This window comes from Corticium candelabrum, chromosome 16 (genome assembly GCF_963422355.1).
Source record: "Corticium candelabrum chromosome 16, ooCorCand1.1, whole genome shotgun sequence".
Lineage (NCBI taxonomy): Eukaryota > Metazoa > Porifera > Homoscleromorpha > Homosclerophorida > Plakinidae > Corticium > Corticium candelabrum.
Genome location: NC_085100.1, coordinates 6,233,013 through 6,252,039, shown reverse-complemented (window position 1 = coordinate 6,252,039; position 19,027 = coordinate 6,233,013). Strand labels below are relative to the sequence as shown.

General features: G+C 43.6%; 1 protein-coding gene and 1 long non-coding RNA gene across 2 annotated transcripts; one reads left to right on the top strand and one right to left on the bottom strand.

The window, feature by feature from the left end:
- Positions 1-11,021: 11,021 nt before the first annotated feature.
- On the bottom strand, positions 11,022-14,155 carry LOC134192625 (uncharacterized). Its single transcript, XR_009971953.1, has 2 exons — positions 13,819-14,155; positions 11,022-11,151 (listed from the first exon to the last, which is right to left on the bottom strand). It is a non-coding gene; the product is annotated as an uncharacterized LOC134192625 (long non-coding RNA).
- Positions 14,156-16,862: 2,707 nt separating this feature from the next.
- On the top strand, positions 16,863-18,599 carry LOC134192352 (uncharacterized protein K02A2.6-like). The gene has a single exon (XM_062661086.1). The coding sequence runs from the start codon at positions 17,561-17,563 to the stop codon at positions 18,218-18,220; it is 660 nt and encodes a 219-aa protein (XP_062517070.1). The 5' UTR covers positions 16,863-17,560; the 3' UTR covers positions 18,221-18,599.
- Positions 18,600-19,027: the final 428 nt, after the last annotated feature.

The window sequence follows — 19,027 nt, the reverse complement described above, 5'->3', positions numbered from 1 at the left end:
ACCTGTTTCCACCTGCACTAAACCGGTTATATTTTAAACCTAAACCGCTTTCTTAAACCTACTTCAAAGTAGGTTTAGCGAAGTGGTTTAGGTTTAACTGTCACGTGACAGCAGCGCGCTATTTTAGGTGGCTTCTGACAACGCTGTTTTGGATAATATTGACTATTTTACTGGGATAGGATTGCCCTAGAAGATGTAAGGGTCGCTAACTTGGGGAAAGAAATCAGCAGCTACGGAGAGAGAAGATGGTGTCCTTGGTCATCGTCATGCAAACTCCTACCAGCAGATGCTGAATCAGTGACAACCAACAGTTGCTCTGACATGGCGACAGAGCAGCCCAATAGTTCAAAATAAGGCGTTCATACACAGTTTGTTTTGTACATCCCGGATGTGCAAGTTCCTAGTGGAAAGAGTCGCTTTCTTGAACTGGTTTAGTTTTTAAATGCGTTTAAGCTAAACTAGTTTAAGGTGCAGCTAGTGGAAACACGGCCTCTATTTCTATACTACAATTGATTGGGTTGTCGAAACACATCTAGATGGAGACTACTGTCTATTCTCCGTAAGTGTGAACTCGGAAGTGAGTAATGAAGTAGAGGTCACCCCAGGTGTACTCATTAGAGCACTAGGAGCTGCTCCAGTTGGACCATGTTACACCAGTTATCTTAGATGGTTCCAGTTGCTGATCCGTTGGTCTTACAAGATAATTGAATAATAACCATTGCTCCACCCATTTGTCTTTGATATGCACAAGTATTATCCTTCCGTTTCGTTTGTAGGAAGGACTTAGATAATTTGATAAACAGAAATGCCAGACCTAGCGGTTTCGAACGATACTGAGATCATCGCGGAAGTTCTAAAACAGTGGAGATATTGATGATTTTCAAAGTTCACACTTATGGGGAACAGACAGTATGTGTAATTGCCTTTCGGGAAATCCCCTTACACCTGTAGAACACTTGGTAGATTGACTCCTTCCATATTAAAACCTAGTCCTCCTTCCATATTGATTAAAACTTACATAATCTCTGACGCAACTTCACGGATTTGCGTATATAGTCAGTGTCCACAGATGAAGAAAGAAAGAAGACAAGAGAATCTTAATTATGGAGTGACTCCTGGCTTTCTCCATGTAAATCATTAATTACAGACTAAGTCTCTTTCTAACCACATGCAGTATCCAACAGGGTGGGGTTTGTCTATTATATTTTTACTATACGCTTGCATTAATAAATATTAAATTAAAAATTAAAGAAGATATATATTGCTTAAAAATTGCTTGCAATTTTAACATTCTATAGGTTAGAAAAACTTGACTGATGGGTACAATTTAAAGCTATTTGTAGACTCAAACAGCACACTCAACCTTTGATCAATTTTCCTTTTCAATGCAATGAAATATGAGCGTGGATGAGTGTGGCCAGGCTATACATACTGTACAATGATTTTCGTCTTCCATGCAATTGGTAATTGAATAATAAAAGTAAACAGTTCGCGTGGTGTCATTATGCCGCATATCAGATGTTGTTTATTAACTGAACTCTCAATCGGAATCGCTGAACTCGTAAAGGTAGTTCTTCCAAACGTCTGTTTGTTCTCAGCAATGACACTAAAGGCTTATGATCAGTCTCCACGTGAAATGTCATTCCCAGTAAGTAGTCACGGAATCGATTCCATGCCCATGTAATAGAGAGTGCCTCCTTCTCTATCTGCGCATACCTCGCTTCTGCACTGGTAAGTGACCTTGATGCGTATGCAATTGGTTTTCATTCTCCATTGTCTTGCTTCTGTCGAATAACTGCTCCTTGACCATATGCTGACGCATCTGCTGACACAGCTGCTGGTCTGGTTGGAGAATATACTGCTAAAACTGGTGGTTGAGACAGATCTTCTTTGATTGTTTTAAAAGCACGCTGTTGACTGTCTCCCCACATCCACTCTGACTTGGAGGTAATCAAGGCTCTAAATGGCTCTGTTTACTTAGCTAATCTTGGGAGAAACTTTCCCAGTTGGTTTACCATGCCTAAAAATCTCCTGACTTCTGTAGGAGTCGACGGCTCTGGCATCTCCTTAATTGCACTAATTTTGTATGGATCACTTCTGATACCTGAATGATCGACGACATGACCTAGGAATTTCACTGTGTTTGTTGCAAATATGCACTTCTCTTGTAAGACCGGCTTGTTGCACTCTCTCTGGGACTTTCCGAAGACGTTGATCATGTTCTGCTTGTGTTTTCCCATAGACAAGAATATCATCCATCAAGCACAGAGTTTCCGGCAAACCCGTTGAGTGTCTCTGACATTCTTTTTTGGAGTAGCTCTGGTGCCGATGTTATACCAAATGGCAATCTGTTGTAGCAAAATCTAACAAGTGGCGTTATAAACGTCGTGAGTAAGGCAGACTCGTTTGACAGCGGTACCTGCCAAAAACCACTATTCGCATCGAGCTTACTGAAAATACGAGCTCCTTGTAACTGAGCTAGAGTGTGTTCTACTGAAGTAATAGTATTCTCTCTCCTTTTACACTCTCATTGAGTTTAGACATATCAACACAAACTCTCATGGGACCATTAGACTTAGGAACAATGACCATTCCAGAACACCAATCAGTGGGTTGATCTACTTTCGAAATTACTCCCTCCACTTGCATTTTCAGCAGTTCATCCTCCACTTTCTTCATCAAGGGATAGGTATTCGTTTGGGAGTTGACAAGGCAAATGACTTTGCATCTGATTTCAGACAGATAGTGTACTCTTCTTTCATCTTTCCAAGGCCCTTAGACAGATTTGGGAATTCAGCTTGCACATCGGCCACCTCGACCAGATTACTTGCAGCTTTTGCACTGGCTCACAGCGTTTGATCACTTGCAAAGCTTCTATGGCTGGTCTGCCAAGTAAACATCTTGTCATTCCTCTCACCACAAATATTTCCTGCTGTGTGGTCAACTCTTTGACTTGGAGCTTAGCAACAAACTTCCCTCGCACATCTAATGCATGTCCTCCTGGGCCACGTAGTAAATGTCTGGTAACACTTTGAAGTTTAGCGTTGCTGATGGTTGTTTTGTACACTTTTTCTGGTATCACTGTAACGTTTCGGATGCTAGCTTTGAGTCGGATGATTCCCGCGGTCATCTATGCATGGGTGTTCAATCTATCGGAACTGTAACAGGTGCTTGAATGACCAACGCGAAAGTGAATGAGAGAGAGTTGAGGTTCAGGATCGACAAATGTGTCGATCCTGAACCTCAACTCTCTCTCATTCACTTTCGCGTTGGTCATTCAAGCACCTGTTACAGTTCCGATAGATTGAACACCCATGCATAGATGACCGCGGGAATCATCCGACTCAAAGCTAGCATCCGAAACGATTTCGATCTTTTGCTTAGATCTACACATGCGCGCGTAATGACCTACGCGTTCACACTTGTGGCATTTCGCCGTTGCTGCTGGGCACGCCGCTCTACCGTGCGACGGTTTCTGTCCGCATCTCGTGCATGAATCTCTTGCTATTGATCTGCCACCCGACCATGTACTCTTCGCCTTGTGTACGCTAGCAGTCTTCCTTTGTTTGGTTTGCGCCACTGGACGTCGTCCACGAACCGCCTCCACAGCTGCAGGTGTGGAATGCGTGTCATCTCTCCTGACTACCACTTGTTGTTTGACAGTCTCCTTTTGCCTAGCCTTCGAAATGGCTTCCTCCAAAGTTAGTTCAGAATCCAACTGCAGTATCTCAGACAAACTCGCATCGCGCAAACCTACTACAATGCGGTCTGTAATGAGCTTATCGTGGAGGCCACCAAACACGCAGCGTTCCGACAGGCTGTACAGCGCAGTGACAAAAGAATCAAGCGACTCATCTGGTTCTTGTACACGTTGATTAAACTTTGCATGTTCGAATATCACGTTGCGTCGCGCTACAAAGTGTGCATCGAATTTGCTTCTCACCTCATTATCGCTTTTCGCCTGCTCCTCCGTGAGGGTGAACAAACTCAAAATTTCCTCAGCTTTCGGTCCTATTGCATAGACCAGTGTGCCAATTTGAATCTTCCCGTCTTTCTCCTCTAATCCGAAAGCTGTACGGAATCTTCAAAGCGGCGGATCCATACTGGCCACGTATCAGGGCTGGCACAATCGAATTTCTCTGGCGGTGCAATCTGAAAGGCTGCCATTATATTACTCCAACACAATTGGGTATCTTCACGCTCCTTCAGATTCAGACCTGGGCTTACTCAGTCGAAATCCCACGCGTGACACCATGTTGTCTGTTGGCTTAGTAGGGTGTAGACTCATTACCCGAGGCCCGGATTTCCGGGATTGAGTAAAGTAGTCGTTCAATGACCGGGCGACCGACCGTATATATAGTTGGTTAGCACAGATGCAAATGAGCTACTCCGACCAATAGACGAGAAGTGGTGTCATTACCGACCAATAGACGAACGTGATGTCATCATAAGGCTCCACCTCTCTTTCTTTGGCAGCTGCTAACGAGAATTCGGCCATCGGGCGCCCGTCCTGTACATGGTGTTTAGTCCTTTGCTTTATGGATTTAGCACATAGAAACAACGCCTATAGTTTACATTTGCACGTGTATGTTTCCCCAACAACAACCAGGAGCGAGGGTGTGTAGTTGTACCTAACTTGTAAAATTTGCTTGTTCCACAGTGTTTCTGCATAGTGGTTCTGCAGTCTGCCAGCTTGAATTTTTGGTGTGCGTGGCTGAGCGGCCGTGGTGTTGTTGCAAATATTACTAGTGTCGTCTTCAACAGAAATTTGGCGCCTGACGGGAATTTGCGAAGAGGAACGTGCATTGTCCATGACAGCGTCTGTTTGTCGGACGAAGCGACTTGGCTGACCTGTAAGTACGCTAGTGCGTCTCTATTCATTTTTGTTACGGTATCCAAAGTCAGAGCGAACAGACGCCTAATTAATCTACATGTGCACGTGCATGTTTTCCCACATTGATGTTTTGTTTTGGCTCTGGGGTCACCTCATTACGTAAGACACGTCGAGGCTACCTGACTTGTAACATTTGGCTTGTTCCAGCACTTCGAAACAACCTGATCTACATTTGAAACGTGCATGGTTCCCCCATTACAACAACAACCAGATGTCTAGAGAAGCTGCACAAACAACAGACCCCTATAGTCCTTGTGCGGAAGTTCGTAGCGTGTCATTTCATTTTACCCCCTCCCCCCCCGGGTATACCAAGGTTTTCTGTTACGGATATAAAGGGATGTTGTAGTACATGGATACTTTAAATGTTGGCAGCGTCGGAAATTTGCGACACCAGCACTAGAGCCTAGCAATTTCCGTTAGTGAAGCCTTGGACACCAGACCGTCGTAAGAAGAGCGCAATTTGTGCTTTACAGCGTTTTTCTTGATTTAGCTAACGTTGTTTATTATTTTATCTACACTACTCTGTTTATTAATTAAGTGATAAGTATATGAACTCGTAGTGTACGAACTATATCGTATACTCTGCGACTAATCTATAAAAGTATTATGGTCACTCAATATCAGAGTCTGAATCAGATTCCGAATCATCTTCATCAAAGTCAGAAGGTAGTGCTGTATCGTCCAACTTTGCGGAGGTGGAGTTAGTTTTCTCTGATTCTAGAGTGTTGGACTTTTCCTGGCGTTTGTTTTTACAATTGCAACACCCGCAAACATCCGTACATTCCAAACCGGAATCAAAACATGAACATGCACATTGGTAGCTTGTAAAAATGGCATATCGACGCCTCACATTGTTCCATAACGTCGTCACGGCAGGGAAATGAGTTTCCTAAACCAGATATTGCCAGCCGCACAGAATTCAATTCTTTTGTTGTTTAAAGGTGGAAAGTGGCTCGTTTACCTTTCCCTCTAAAACATGACGTAGTATCGCACCCAGAAAACGCACAAGATCTTAATTAACCTAAGGTGTTTGCAATTGCTCTTAGATCAATAATTTGTCTACGTGTTTTGGTGCCAGTCGACCACACCAATCTGGCATCAATAGAGTATAAATGTAAATTTCAATGATTGCGACATCAGTGTCTGGCGATGATATCACGACAGTCTGCGCTTGACCACCTTCCGTCGAACATGCATGAAGGTTTGGCATGAACAAACGTTCTCGTGTCAGTCTCTTTGTGATCACATGTAAGAGCTGGTTCACGAAACCAGTGCGTTCGAATTCCATCCTCTGACATTATCCGGTTCCACAAAGCTACGCAGTTCCACGATGACAGCGGTACTTGCACTTCGCTGCACTAGTATACCATTAGTTCAGTGGGTGGAATTCTTTCCAGACAACGTCTCTTCTAGGATATCATTATTGTCGAAGCAAAAGACTGCAGGTCGACCAAGCTAAGTGTTACTGGAAATGTATGACATAAACTCTCTCCTCAAGTAGTTGTTTTGCTACTGCCGTATCAACTTCGTCCAGCTGTGTGCGCGAAGTACAATGCCCGAACTTGTTCACCAGAGAGAGAATTGTTGTGTTTCCCATGAGATGACGAATTGCAGTGGATAAAGCGATATGATATGGCCCTTTGAATCGACCGTTGTGTGTTGCATAAACTACACCTAAGCAAAAGACATTACTAATCGATGAATCCGTGCATCAGTCTCCACTCGGGATGAGTGTTTGACGTAAAGATCAAACGCAGTTTTCCCTCCACCTAGAATCCACGCTAGGAAATTGTACAGATCGCTAGGAATTCTAATGTCCTCTTCTGTAACGTCAACGGCCCTGGGTAGCCAAGCCATTTCGTTTTTTAGATTGAGCACAGATGAACGCAGATTCATGGCTGCGTGATAAAATTCCGCAGATTGTGTGACAGAGTGTGTAAGAGCAAGCGAAGCTGAAGAAACTGAGGATGCTCCAGATTATAGTTTCCAGCTACCGAAGACGATTCTAGGAGAGCTTGAAGCACTTCTCCAGTTCTATGATCTGATGCATATACCACCTCTCCTTCAGTCTAATGTTTCAAGCACCAAAACAAACGTTCTCCAAAGCGCGGTCTCAACAGTCTTTCAGTTTTCTGTCCAATATGTAGGATTCGAGATTGCTTTTGAAAATACATCTCGCAATATCTTTGTACGAATAACCTGTCGACGCTCTAGTATTCGTGTGTTGCACAATGCTGGTCACTACACTAAATGCCTCGGTGTCGGCTGCCGTAATTTCGTGTTCGGATTCTGATGTGCAAGCATCACCATCGTCGTCAGCAGGAACTGTCTAACGGGTTATTTTTGTAAAACAGACGTAGCAAGATCGGTGGTATCTAACATCATTGGCATATATATCTCCTTGTAATGCTAATAGCAAACGTTCATCTTTGTGTAGTTGTGCGGCCTTTGTAAGGCGATTGGCACCGGTGTCCAATTCACAGGAAACGAGACAACTTTTCGTTCGTTTTTGTTTGCTGGTATTTTTTTGACAAATAATACAAAACCTGTAGTTGGTAACTGGAAAAGCGCTTCGAACGTGTATTGTGTTGTCACTGCGAGATAGAGCCGACGAAGGTATTGCCTTTTTCACTGCTGAGGACTCTGCTTGCTTGCGACGGAGAAGACGCAATACATTAGCTTTGTTCGTGTAGTCTTGGTAACACCGACGGTGGTAGCCTCCTCTAGGAGAATCGTCTGAAGAACTGCGGTTTCTAGACAAAAATTCGTAAGTGGGATCGCCATCTTTTGTTACACGCGATACTTCGTGTAGTTTTTCCCAACTGCGATGTGAAAATTGTATAATGGGATCAGATGATGCATTTTTAACAGTATGACAGAGACAATAATCCCAGTCAAGACAAACCACCTTTGAGCTTGAAGCAAGATATACAGAACGAGCCACTTCGATATAACTCTCTTCCAGTCGTTCAGAGTCCGTATCCGACGTTATGTAACAACCTTCACTGACTGCTTGACGGTGTTGTGTACAGAGAAGGCAACGCGACAACAACAACAACGATAAACTCTAGAAGTAGTAGTAGTAGTATAATCACAACCAACCCAGATCATGTGTCTGTATAAATGCGCTTTTTATTACTATAATATACTACTGTCAACTGCTGTTGCGAAACCACTACTTCACTACATTATGCAGCATTCTACTTCCGTGTCACGCGCATCCATGCAGGTTGAGTTATTCTCGGTCATTTAAACCCGAGTGTTGAGCCGGGTTGAGTCATTCTTATCCGGTTCATTCATTTTCACCCACGTGTTGAGTCATCGTCATCATGTTGAGTCAGCTAAGTCCGGGCACATTTCTACTATGTTCGCTGGAGCTAACGCCGCGAAAGAATCTCCGATATGTCCAAAACGTGAAGCTAGCGAGTTGATAATTACATCAGTCGAAAGCTCATAACGAGACGATTTCAGATCAGTCGTTGCGAAGTCGAATGGCATTTACATAACAATAGAGTTGCTCTAACAACACTACGAATTCGGTCTCGGTACACGAGGCCATACCTACAACTTTTAATACGTTATATCGGAAACGTCGCACGCTTCCCCGACTGCCAACATCGAAATTATTTAGTAGTCACACCAGCACTACCAGCTGGCATCAACAAACCTTGGTATACCGGAGGGATGAAACAAAGTTCCTAACGAAGCTTCCTACGAGTTTCCGCGCAAGGACTACTAGAGAGATTGTTGTGAGCTGGAAAATCGATGGCGAGCTGTTTCTTTTGTTGTACGTAAGGATTTAGCATTTATAAACAACGCGTAATGTAGCTACATTTGTAACATTCATGCTTTCCCACATCTATTTTTGTTTTGGCTTTGGGTTACCTATGCCACGCCTAAAACCGCCCGTAGTGGCTCATTACGACTTCAAAAGCTGCACAAACAATCAGACGCCTAGAGAAGTTGCACAAAGAACTAGACGTCTAGAGAGCAAAGGTTATAACATTATGCTTGTTCCATCAATAGCGTCATCTTCTGAAAGCTCAAAGTATTGTAGGTGCATGAAATCGTGGTTTGTTTACTGAAAATCAGTGCTGCTTCTTTTGTACCTATATAATTAGCTAACCGAAATCTGGTTTTCGTATTTGCTCGCTGTGCGTGGCGGTTAAATGGTATTGTTTGGACCATTCTGTCATAGCGCGACTAATACCTTCAAGGTGCACACCGGCCGAGGGTTTGCACTTCTAGTGCTTCTTCATTCTATTATAGCACTACACTGATAATTACACATAGGTAACATAACGCTAATATACCACATACCACAGTCATCTTCGCCTTACGTGGTGAAGTAACGCGCGATATTATGCGTAGGATTCGCATAACCGAAAACGAAGTTTCCACTGACCGAAAACGAGGTTGCCACTCTATGAAAGGCAAAAAGGTTGGTCTAGAGACACAATATGTATAAGTACCTTTACGTGACTCATCATATAATTAACCAATAATCTTTTTTCAATTAATTTAATGAAATATGCTCCTCCTTGTTCGTCATCATTGCCATCTCTCATTCAGTAACTACTAAGCAACATGCAGCTGGGAAAAATGTTTCCAGCTGCGTAGGCTACAGATCAAACAACAGCCGGCTGCAGATCAGCAGAAAATTACAACTCCGCTGAACTGCAAGGATGATGTGGAAGAATCGAAAAACACTTGCCACACTAGCGGCGATTGTAAACATGTAGTCTCCACCTGTGCCAGCGCCACTTTTTGGATTGTAGAGGTCCTGAGAGGAAATCTTGTCACAGAATCTTTGGAGGCACAGTTAAGCCCGGTTCACAGTACGACGCTGGCACGAGCGTCGAGCGAGCGTCCTGGACGCTGACGATAAGCGAGCGTCAGCGTCACACTGTGAACATGTCAGCGTCTCCGACGCTCGTACGACGCTCGCACGACGCTAGGCGAGCGTCCACGACGCTGGAATAGAGGAAAGTTCTAATTGAGCGTCCTAGCCAGAAGTGGCCAAGCGTCCGATGACATGACGTGCTCCGTTTCAACCAATCGAAAGTCAGTCACTGGACGTATCCGGGATATTCTATTCGTTCACATGGCATCGGTCATTGATTCGTCGATGGGAGTGTGTGCGTGGTTTTCCCTGCGTTTGGCAAGTTCAGTCAAAGGAGTACAAGGACCTAGTAATAATAGTAATAATTTATTTTTAAAGCACCACATCTGGTGTAGTTCCCTCCTAGGGGCAACCTAAAACATAAAATAAGAATGAAAGAAAACGATCGATCGAGACTACGGCGCAGCAGTGCAACAAAAGCAAAATGTCGTCGTCCATGTCTGTCGCGATACATTGTACACACGTGGTTACTTTGCAGCGCCAGACCACTGTCGCAGTGTGTTCTTTTTGCGATGGACGCGCGTCAGACGCAATATTGTGAATGGTCCAGCGCCTGTGGGCTGCGTCTTCGCTGACGCTCGTGTGAGCGTCCTTGTCAGCGTTCAGGACGCGCTCGCAGGACGCTGTGCCAGCGTCGTACTGTGAACCGGTGTCACAGGACAGAGTATCCCCCGGACAGAGTATCCGGGGGATAGTCTAGACTATCCGACCGGATATTGTAGCCTAGGACAAAGTATCCGGTACCAGTCCATACTATCCGTGTTGATATAAAGTAAACCGCAATAGTGTTTCCCCGTCGTTTTCGAACTGTGACATGAGCAAGTCTTCCAAACTCTCTGAAAGTCGTTGTAAGTCGTTGTCCAGCGCTAGTAGATTACCTACGCAGTCATAAACGCGGACAACCGCAGTATCCACCTGAATTTACAGCAAACGATAAAAGAGGTCTTCATCAGCAAGCAGACTTTTCAAACAGCAGGATGGAGTGCTCTACCACAAGCAAGTAGACTCTACGTCAAACACCATCAACCTTCAGCGGGTAATAGTGTCGAAAGAACAAAAACTGCGCGTCATTCAAGCTTGCCATGATGGTATTGATGGTTGTCACTTTGGTCAAAACAAACCTCAGCAAGGTACAGTCTTTATTTTATGTGATTACAATCATTAACTAATTTACCTTGTGCAAGTTTCAGCTTACTTATTTATATAATATTCCACAACATAAAATGAAATGTGTTCTCTGTTCTATTGAACGAAAACTTTATACGATATTCATAGATAAACAAACATTACAATGTGTCTGCTAAATAAATATCTTTAAGACTTTTGCAAGGCTGATCGACTCAGTCAATTGATTCTAAAAAAATTCAATGGCAATCATTAACTAAATAGAATTGCAAGTCAGAGTATATGACAATACAACTTTCAAAATGGTAACAAAATGTAAACATGCACTTGCTGTACTTGGTTTGACAGAAACGACACTCCATAGAGAGAGGCAATTGCATGTGAATTCCTTGCCTATTGTACGTACTGTACATACATACATATATATTTACATACATACATACAGTACATACATACATACATACCTATATATACCTATACATGTATATATGATAATGGAATGAATAGATGCCACAACTGAGCTCAGTACTATTCAATGAGTAGTCAATACAACTGAGCTCAATTATAACTTTGTACGTGATGTATCCATAAATTTGTGCTGTGCAGGAGCAACCACATTAGTCACAATGCAATTGCAAAGAAAATCTTTTGTTTTTGTTTCACCTCTTTCAACTAAATTCAGCCATCTCACACAAGTCACCAACGTGCAAAAGCATGGCTAATGGCTTCCAGTGCACATACATACATACATACATACATACATACATACATACATACATACATACATACGTACATACCATCACATGTACATACCGTGATACGTATTTACCTGTATACATACATACGTGCAATCTACACAACAGCAAAGACAGACAACCAATCTAAAACTTAACAAACATACAATATTGCAAATCCCTCCAATCTTCTACTGTTCCTTTCATAAAACATAACACACATGCTGGATTATAAAATTAGTTCAAGAAGTCATAAATACGATATTATTTTTAAAACGCATTCAACCTGCACTGTGTCTGAATAATTTTTAAGCAATAGGAAGTATTTTTGTATTGCTCCCAACAAATACTAAATATGCTAATTTGCTATAGACACTACTCCATTACACACGTATAGTAGAGAGTTTGCTATTCACACACACACACACACACACACACACACACACACACACACACACACACACACACACACACAAACACACACACACACACACACACACACACACACACACACGCACGCACACACACACACACGCAAACACACATACACACACACGCTCGCACGCATGCACACACACAGCTATACGCTTCCTAATTGTAGTGCTTGGACAACATAACTGACATATGCTAAAGTTAGTTGAAGTAAGTGTACAAGTAACACTAAAATGTTCCAAACAGACAAATGGCACTGTATCCATTTGACATAGATCGAGACTTTAATGTGACTTTCAAATTTGATATGGCTCATAACAGATTTGATATGACTGCAGAGCATGAGATAACGGCCAGCCACATTTCAGAATGAGTGTCTGGCTGTGACAGACAACCGTTAGTACATACACAATACAGGGCATTTGTACAATCATGCAGGCAGCCGATAGGCATCACACAACAATAGTGAATACTGGATATATAGGTGAACTGATTAAATATTTCTATTTAAGCTCAGACTCGACGAATGGTTATGTAATTAGTCATTCATTTTTCAAAATGGCGGATACAGCTCGGACTAAATGGCCAATCAATTTGAAATCCTTATTTCAGGGTCTGTGACTGTAAATAAATTTTATTCGACACATCAATTCCGATTCACATAATTTATATAAATTTGATCTCACATTATGTAAATATAAAATAAAACTTGTGCTAAAAATAAATTTGACATAACAAAAATATGAAATAACAAAGTATAAATGTAATTTGTCATAATAATTGGGAACTCCATTACTGTGGTGATGCAATAGAAATAAATATTATATAATAATAATAATAATAATAATAATAATATATTTTGTTTCATACCACTACAGGTACAGTGCTCAAGGCCAGACAAGATACATACACTAACAAGTAAAACTAAAGTCTGTTCAAAGAATGGAGAGCCCGTGGGAAATGTGGTTACCAGCTAAGAGATATAGGGCGGAAACAACAATATTGCTATCATCCTGGATTGTAATACTAACAATCGATAAATGAGCATTTAGAGCCAATGGTTGCTACCCAGCCCTCACTGCCTACGATCTATCTACTTTAGTACGTCAGGGTCTGTCCTGTTCAAACGTTTTCTGCCATTCGAACTGGCCAGAGAAAGCGTTGAAAATGTGACGGCGGCGAAATGGAAGAAGGGTGTCGACCACGTCATCCAGAAAGTGGAAAACCATTACAGAATGTCAGACGGCATGCTAGAACAAGCGGCAGAAAGATTAGTAGGTGAGAAGAACTCTTCAGACAGTGAAGAGATCCTCGTAGGAGACGACGAGAACGACAACATTGATTAATACAGTTAGTCTTGGGTGTCATTTACTGGCGGTATTCTTTGTCGGTAATACATGGGAGGAGTCTCTTTCAGGAAGCATGCTGCATCTACTAACCCAGGATCAATAGAGTTAATTTGTCCAGAGATCTGACTCCAGCTAGTCACGTGCTCTTGAATGATATGTTTATCAACGGCGTAGGGGGTGTACTTGCCGAGATACGGAAAGTTTCCCACGGGCTCTCTATTCTTTGAACGGACTTTAGATAGCCATAGAAGAATATATAACGAGACATAATTAATTAAATGTCTAGTTCGCACGCAAGCACGCGCACACGCACGCACGCACACACAAACACTCACTCACAAGCTCGCGCGCGCGTCTCAGACTGTTTGTAAATGTACGTACCTAGATAACTTGAGTGTAGTTGCCATGTTGAAGTCATCGCATCCAGATGCCTAGCTCAATTAAAGCATCCTTCTAGAAAAAAACGTCCAAAAAAGAGCGACGTTTGTGTTTGTTGACCGTTTGTTGACCGCCCTTCTTGTCCATGAATTTCCCTAGCACGCATTCACGATCTGTACCCGGATAGTTTGTCCGGATAGAGGATAGTCTAGCCTAGGACAAAGTACCCGGCCGGATAGTCTAGACTATCCGGGTAGGATACTTTAGACCCGGATAGTTTGGACTGGGACACCGGGCTTCACACTCACAAAGCGGCACCAGTCCTGTCTGCACGCATAGACGTAAGTTTTCGCTCATTTTCTCGCGCTTCGATCGCTGCGATCTCACGCTCCATTTCTTATGCGCCCGCCATTCTATTGCTAATTAACTAACTGACTTTACAGGCACCACTTAGCAATAATTGTAATAGAGGTTACTAGATTGTGTTGGCCACTCCTAGGGGAGGGACCATAACCGTATATAGTTAAGAGTATGGGCTAGCCTGGGGGGCTTTGTCAGGTGAATACAGTTGAGCAAGGGTAGAAGGCCACTCGGTGTCTCTCACTAAGAACCCAATAGTACATGGTGTCAGGAGTGGCGCAACTCTAGAGAACTATCGGCGATGGCTACGTTCCAGGTTGCACCTCCAGAGACGTTTGATTTCTCATCCCCTGAGCAATGGCCAGGGTGAAGTCGTAGATTTGAGAGATTCCGAGCCGCTTGAAGTCTCGTGGAGAAAGAAGACGCAATGCAGGTCAGTACACTCGTGTACTCCATGGGCGCTCAAGCAGAAGATGCTTTAGCGTGTCTCACCCTCACTGAGGAGCAGAGAACGAAGTATGCAGACGTCAAGGCTGGGTTAGACGGCTACTTCGTAAAGAAACGAAACGTGATCTTTGAAAGAGCAAAATTCAACCAACGACGACAGACGAGGGATGAACCGGTCGAGACATTCATCACAGCGTTGTACAGCTTGGCGGAGCATTGTGAGTTTGGGACACTCCGCGAAGAGCTAATTCGCGACCGCCTGGTGGTAGAGTTGCGGGATGCCAAATTATCGGAAGCGTTGCAGATGGACTCAGATTTGACTCTTTCAACGGCACTAACAAAATCTCGTCAGAGCGAGGCTGTAAAAGAGCAGCAGACTGTAGTTCGAAAAGAACTATCCTTGGAATCTCAGAAGTCAACAGAGTTGGAAGCAGCTCAGATACGCCGCGTGAAGCGATCGCTAACAGAGCAACGAAAAAGCAAGCCGGCGCAATTTCAAGCTAGTCGAGTCAGCAAAAAGCAAACGAGCACACCAGGAAGTACATGCGAGAGGTGCGGCGCAGAACCTACACACGGTAGAGAGCGGTGTCCTGCGGTTAACGCGAAATGCCACAAGTGCGGGAAGTTGGGACACTATGCGCGTGTCTGCAAGACAATGAAGGTCTCAACGGTATTTGAAGACCAAGGCTCGGGAGAGTTCGGTGATCTTTTCTCACTGAGTAATGAGAGCATGTCTAAACAATGTAAAGCATGGATGGTTCAGGTTACGTTAGATGGCGTTCCAGTCGTATTTAAGATAGACACTGGAGCGGACGTTACCGTGATCCCAGAGTCTCTGTTTGGTAACATTACAAAAAAGCTACAACCAACGGGAGCCAGACTGAGAGGGCCCGGAGACAATGTGCTACGTGTTCGTGGTAAGTTTACTGCAAGATTACAATACCGCCAGAGGTCATCACAGCAGGAGGTTTACGTGGTGCGTGATGTTGAACGGGCGTTATTGGGGCGGCCTGCAATCGAGAGCCTTCAATTGCTAAAGAGAATAGATTCAGAAGCGAGACAGCCATCGCGGTCAGTCCAAGAAGAGTTTCCTCGACTGTTCCAAGGTCTGGGAAAACTAGAAGGAGAGTATGAGATCAAGCTGAAAGAGAATGCAACACCTTTCGCTTTGTCCACTCCCCGTCGTGTGCCGCTGCCACTCATGAAAGAAGTGGAGACGGAGCTTGAAAGAATGCTGAAGGAGGGAGTGATTTCTCAAGTTGAAACGCCAACTGATTAGTGTTCCGGCATAGTTGTAGTGCCAAAATCAGGAGGAAGAGTTCGAATATGCGTAGATTTGTCTAGACTAAATGAGAGTGTATGCAGAGAGCGTTTGATGTTACCGTCTGTAGACTACACATTGGGTCAATTAAATGGAGCTAAGGTGTTTACGAAATTGAATGCCAACAGGGGCTTCTGGCAAATACCATTGTCCAAAAATTCAGCTCTTCTCACCACTTTCATAACACCATTTGGAAGATTCTGTTTCAACAGACTCCCATTTGGTATTTCATCAGCTCCTGAATTGTTTCAACGTCGAATGTCTAACCTTCTGACTGGAATGGAAGGAACTGTATGTCTTATGGATGATATCTTGATCTATGGAAGTTCACAAGAAGAACATGATGCTCGACTCTGCAAGGTTTGGAGAAACTGAGGAAGTCAGGAGTTACTCTTAATCGAGAGAAGTGTGTGTTTTCTGTTCCAAAGATAAAGTTCTTGGGACAAGTCATTGATCAGAAAGGGATCAGGAGCGACCCTGACAAAGTGAAAGCTGTGTTACAATTGAAAGAACCAACCAACACAGCTGAAGTGAGACGTGTCCTAGGTATGGTGAACCATTTGGGCAAGTTCATTCCAAATTTGGCAGAGAAAACGGAACCACTGCGGAAACTTCTAAGCAAACAGAATGCTTGGATCTGGGAATACCCGCAAGCAACTGCATTTCAGAAGATCAAAGAGGATCCTATAAAATCACCAGTTTTGGCTTTGTATACACCCACTCGAGAGACGGTGGTGTCAGCTGACGCATCATCTTTTGGCTTAGGTGCAGTCATACAGCAGAGACAGGACACAGGAGACTTCAAACCGATAGCATATGCATCGAGGTCGATGACTCCCACTGAGCAAAATATGCACAAATAGAGAGAGAAGCCTTGGCTGTTACATGGGCATGTGAGCGTTTTAGTGATTATCTTTACGGTATGAGATTTCAGGTGGAGACAGACCATAAACCCCTGGTTTCTTTACTTAGTTCAAGCAAGAGGCTGGATGAGCTACCAATACGTATTCAGAGATTCAGGCTTCGACTGATGCGATACAACTTCTCAATAAGTCATATCTCAGGAAAGAAATTTTTTACACCTGACACGTTGTCCAGAAGTCCAGTACAGATAACTACGGAATCAGCTCATGAGTTGGAAACAGCAACTGAAGCCTATGTCGAACTGATCATCAACCATCTTCCTGTGACGGAAAAACGACTGAAAGACATACGGGACAGACAGACTGCAGACAACACATGCAATCAATTGAAACGATTTTGCATACAGGGATGGCCAGCTAAACACTTGCTGAAGGGGCCAATCAAGAAGTATTATCCTGTATTTACAGAATTGTCAGTCCTAGATGGATTACTTCTAAGAGGCAATCGGATAATTATTCCAGAATTATTACGAGATGAGGTTATAAAGAGACTCCACACAGGCCACATGGGTATCACAAAGACTTTGTATCGTGCAAAAGCAGCAGTGTGGTGGCCAGGAATGAGCTCTCAATTGAAAGAGACAGTGGAGAACTGCACTGTTTGCAGCAGAGAGCGCAGCAATAGAGCTGAACCTCTCATTCCTACACCTTTGCCAAGTCGTCCCTGGCAATGTGTCGGAACTGATCTTTTCGAATGGAAGGGAAATCGTATCGTCTCGTTCTAGACTATTTGTCAAGGTATCCAGAAATAGCGAGACTATCAGATGCGACATCAAAAGTTGTGATTGAACACATGAAATGGTTTTTTCCCCGACATGGAATTCCCGAAGAAGTTCGATCAGACAATGGGCCTCAGTATTCTTCTGCCGCATTTGCAAAATTCGCAAGCGAATACGAATTTTCGCATATTACTAGCAGTCCGCTACACCCTCAGAGTGATGGCGAGGCTGAGCGGATGGTCAGAACTGTGAAGAGTCTTCTCAAGAAAGCAACAGATCCATATTTAGCGTTATTGGCATATCGAGCTACACCACTAGCGAACGGATTTTCACCATCCGAATTACTTATGGGAAGACAGATTCGATCTGTTGTGCCGAAATTACCTCACGTTTTACACCCAAGAGTTCTTCCTTGGAAGGAGATTCAAACGAAAGAAGCAATTGGTAAAGAAGACCAAAAAAGAAGATTCGACAAGCGACATGCAACTAAAGTGCTGAAACCTTTATCTGAGGGCACTACTGTTTGGGTGAGAGACCGGCAAGAACCGGGGAAAGTCTTACTGATGAGTCAACACCAAGGTCATATCGGGTGCAAACTCAGTCAACAACTGTTCGAAGAAACAGGCGACATCTAGTGAACATTTCACCATTACAACAGGAGGAGATTCCAGAGAAGACACCCCAACCTCACTTCAAATCAGCACATCATCAAACGGATACATCTACATTTACTACTCAAGAAAGCCGAGTCCGACAGAATTCACCAACACTCAGGACAAGGAGTGGAAGACGAGTAGTGACTCCTAAATGTTTAGACTTATAGAAAGTAAAAGTAGAGTTGCATGCTTTGAGAAGGGAGATGTTGGTAAGGCAGTTTAATGACTTGAGAAAGGGGGATGTAATAGAGGTTACTAGATTGTGTTGGCCACTCCTATGGGAGGGACCATAACCGTATATAGTTAAGAGTATGGGCTAGCCTGGGGGGCTTTGTCAGGTGAATACAGTTGAGCAAGGGTAGAAGGCTACTCGGTGTCTCTCACTAAGAACCCAATAGTACAATAATCATTAAGCTAATTTAATTGCATACATATACATAATGTCACAACAACCAATCGCAACATGAGAATACTTTCACGTGACAAACTAGTTTGTCACGTCACGTGACAAACTAGTTTGTCACGTCACGTGACATAATGTGTCTCTAGGCCATTCGCCTTACGGTGGCAACTTTTTTCCGGTCATGTGGCAACTTCTCCACCACGTAAGGCGAAGATGGCCTAGCGTCGAGGCTACCCCATCCACCCACACGTATGCCTCATCCAGCCACACGTACGCCTCATCCACCCACACGTACCCCTCATCCATCCACACTCCACATTCACCACACACCCATCCATCCACAGCACACACCACAGCACACACCACACCCCAGATCCACCCAC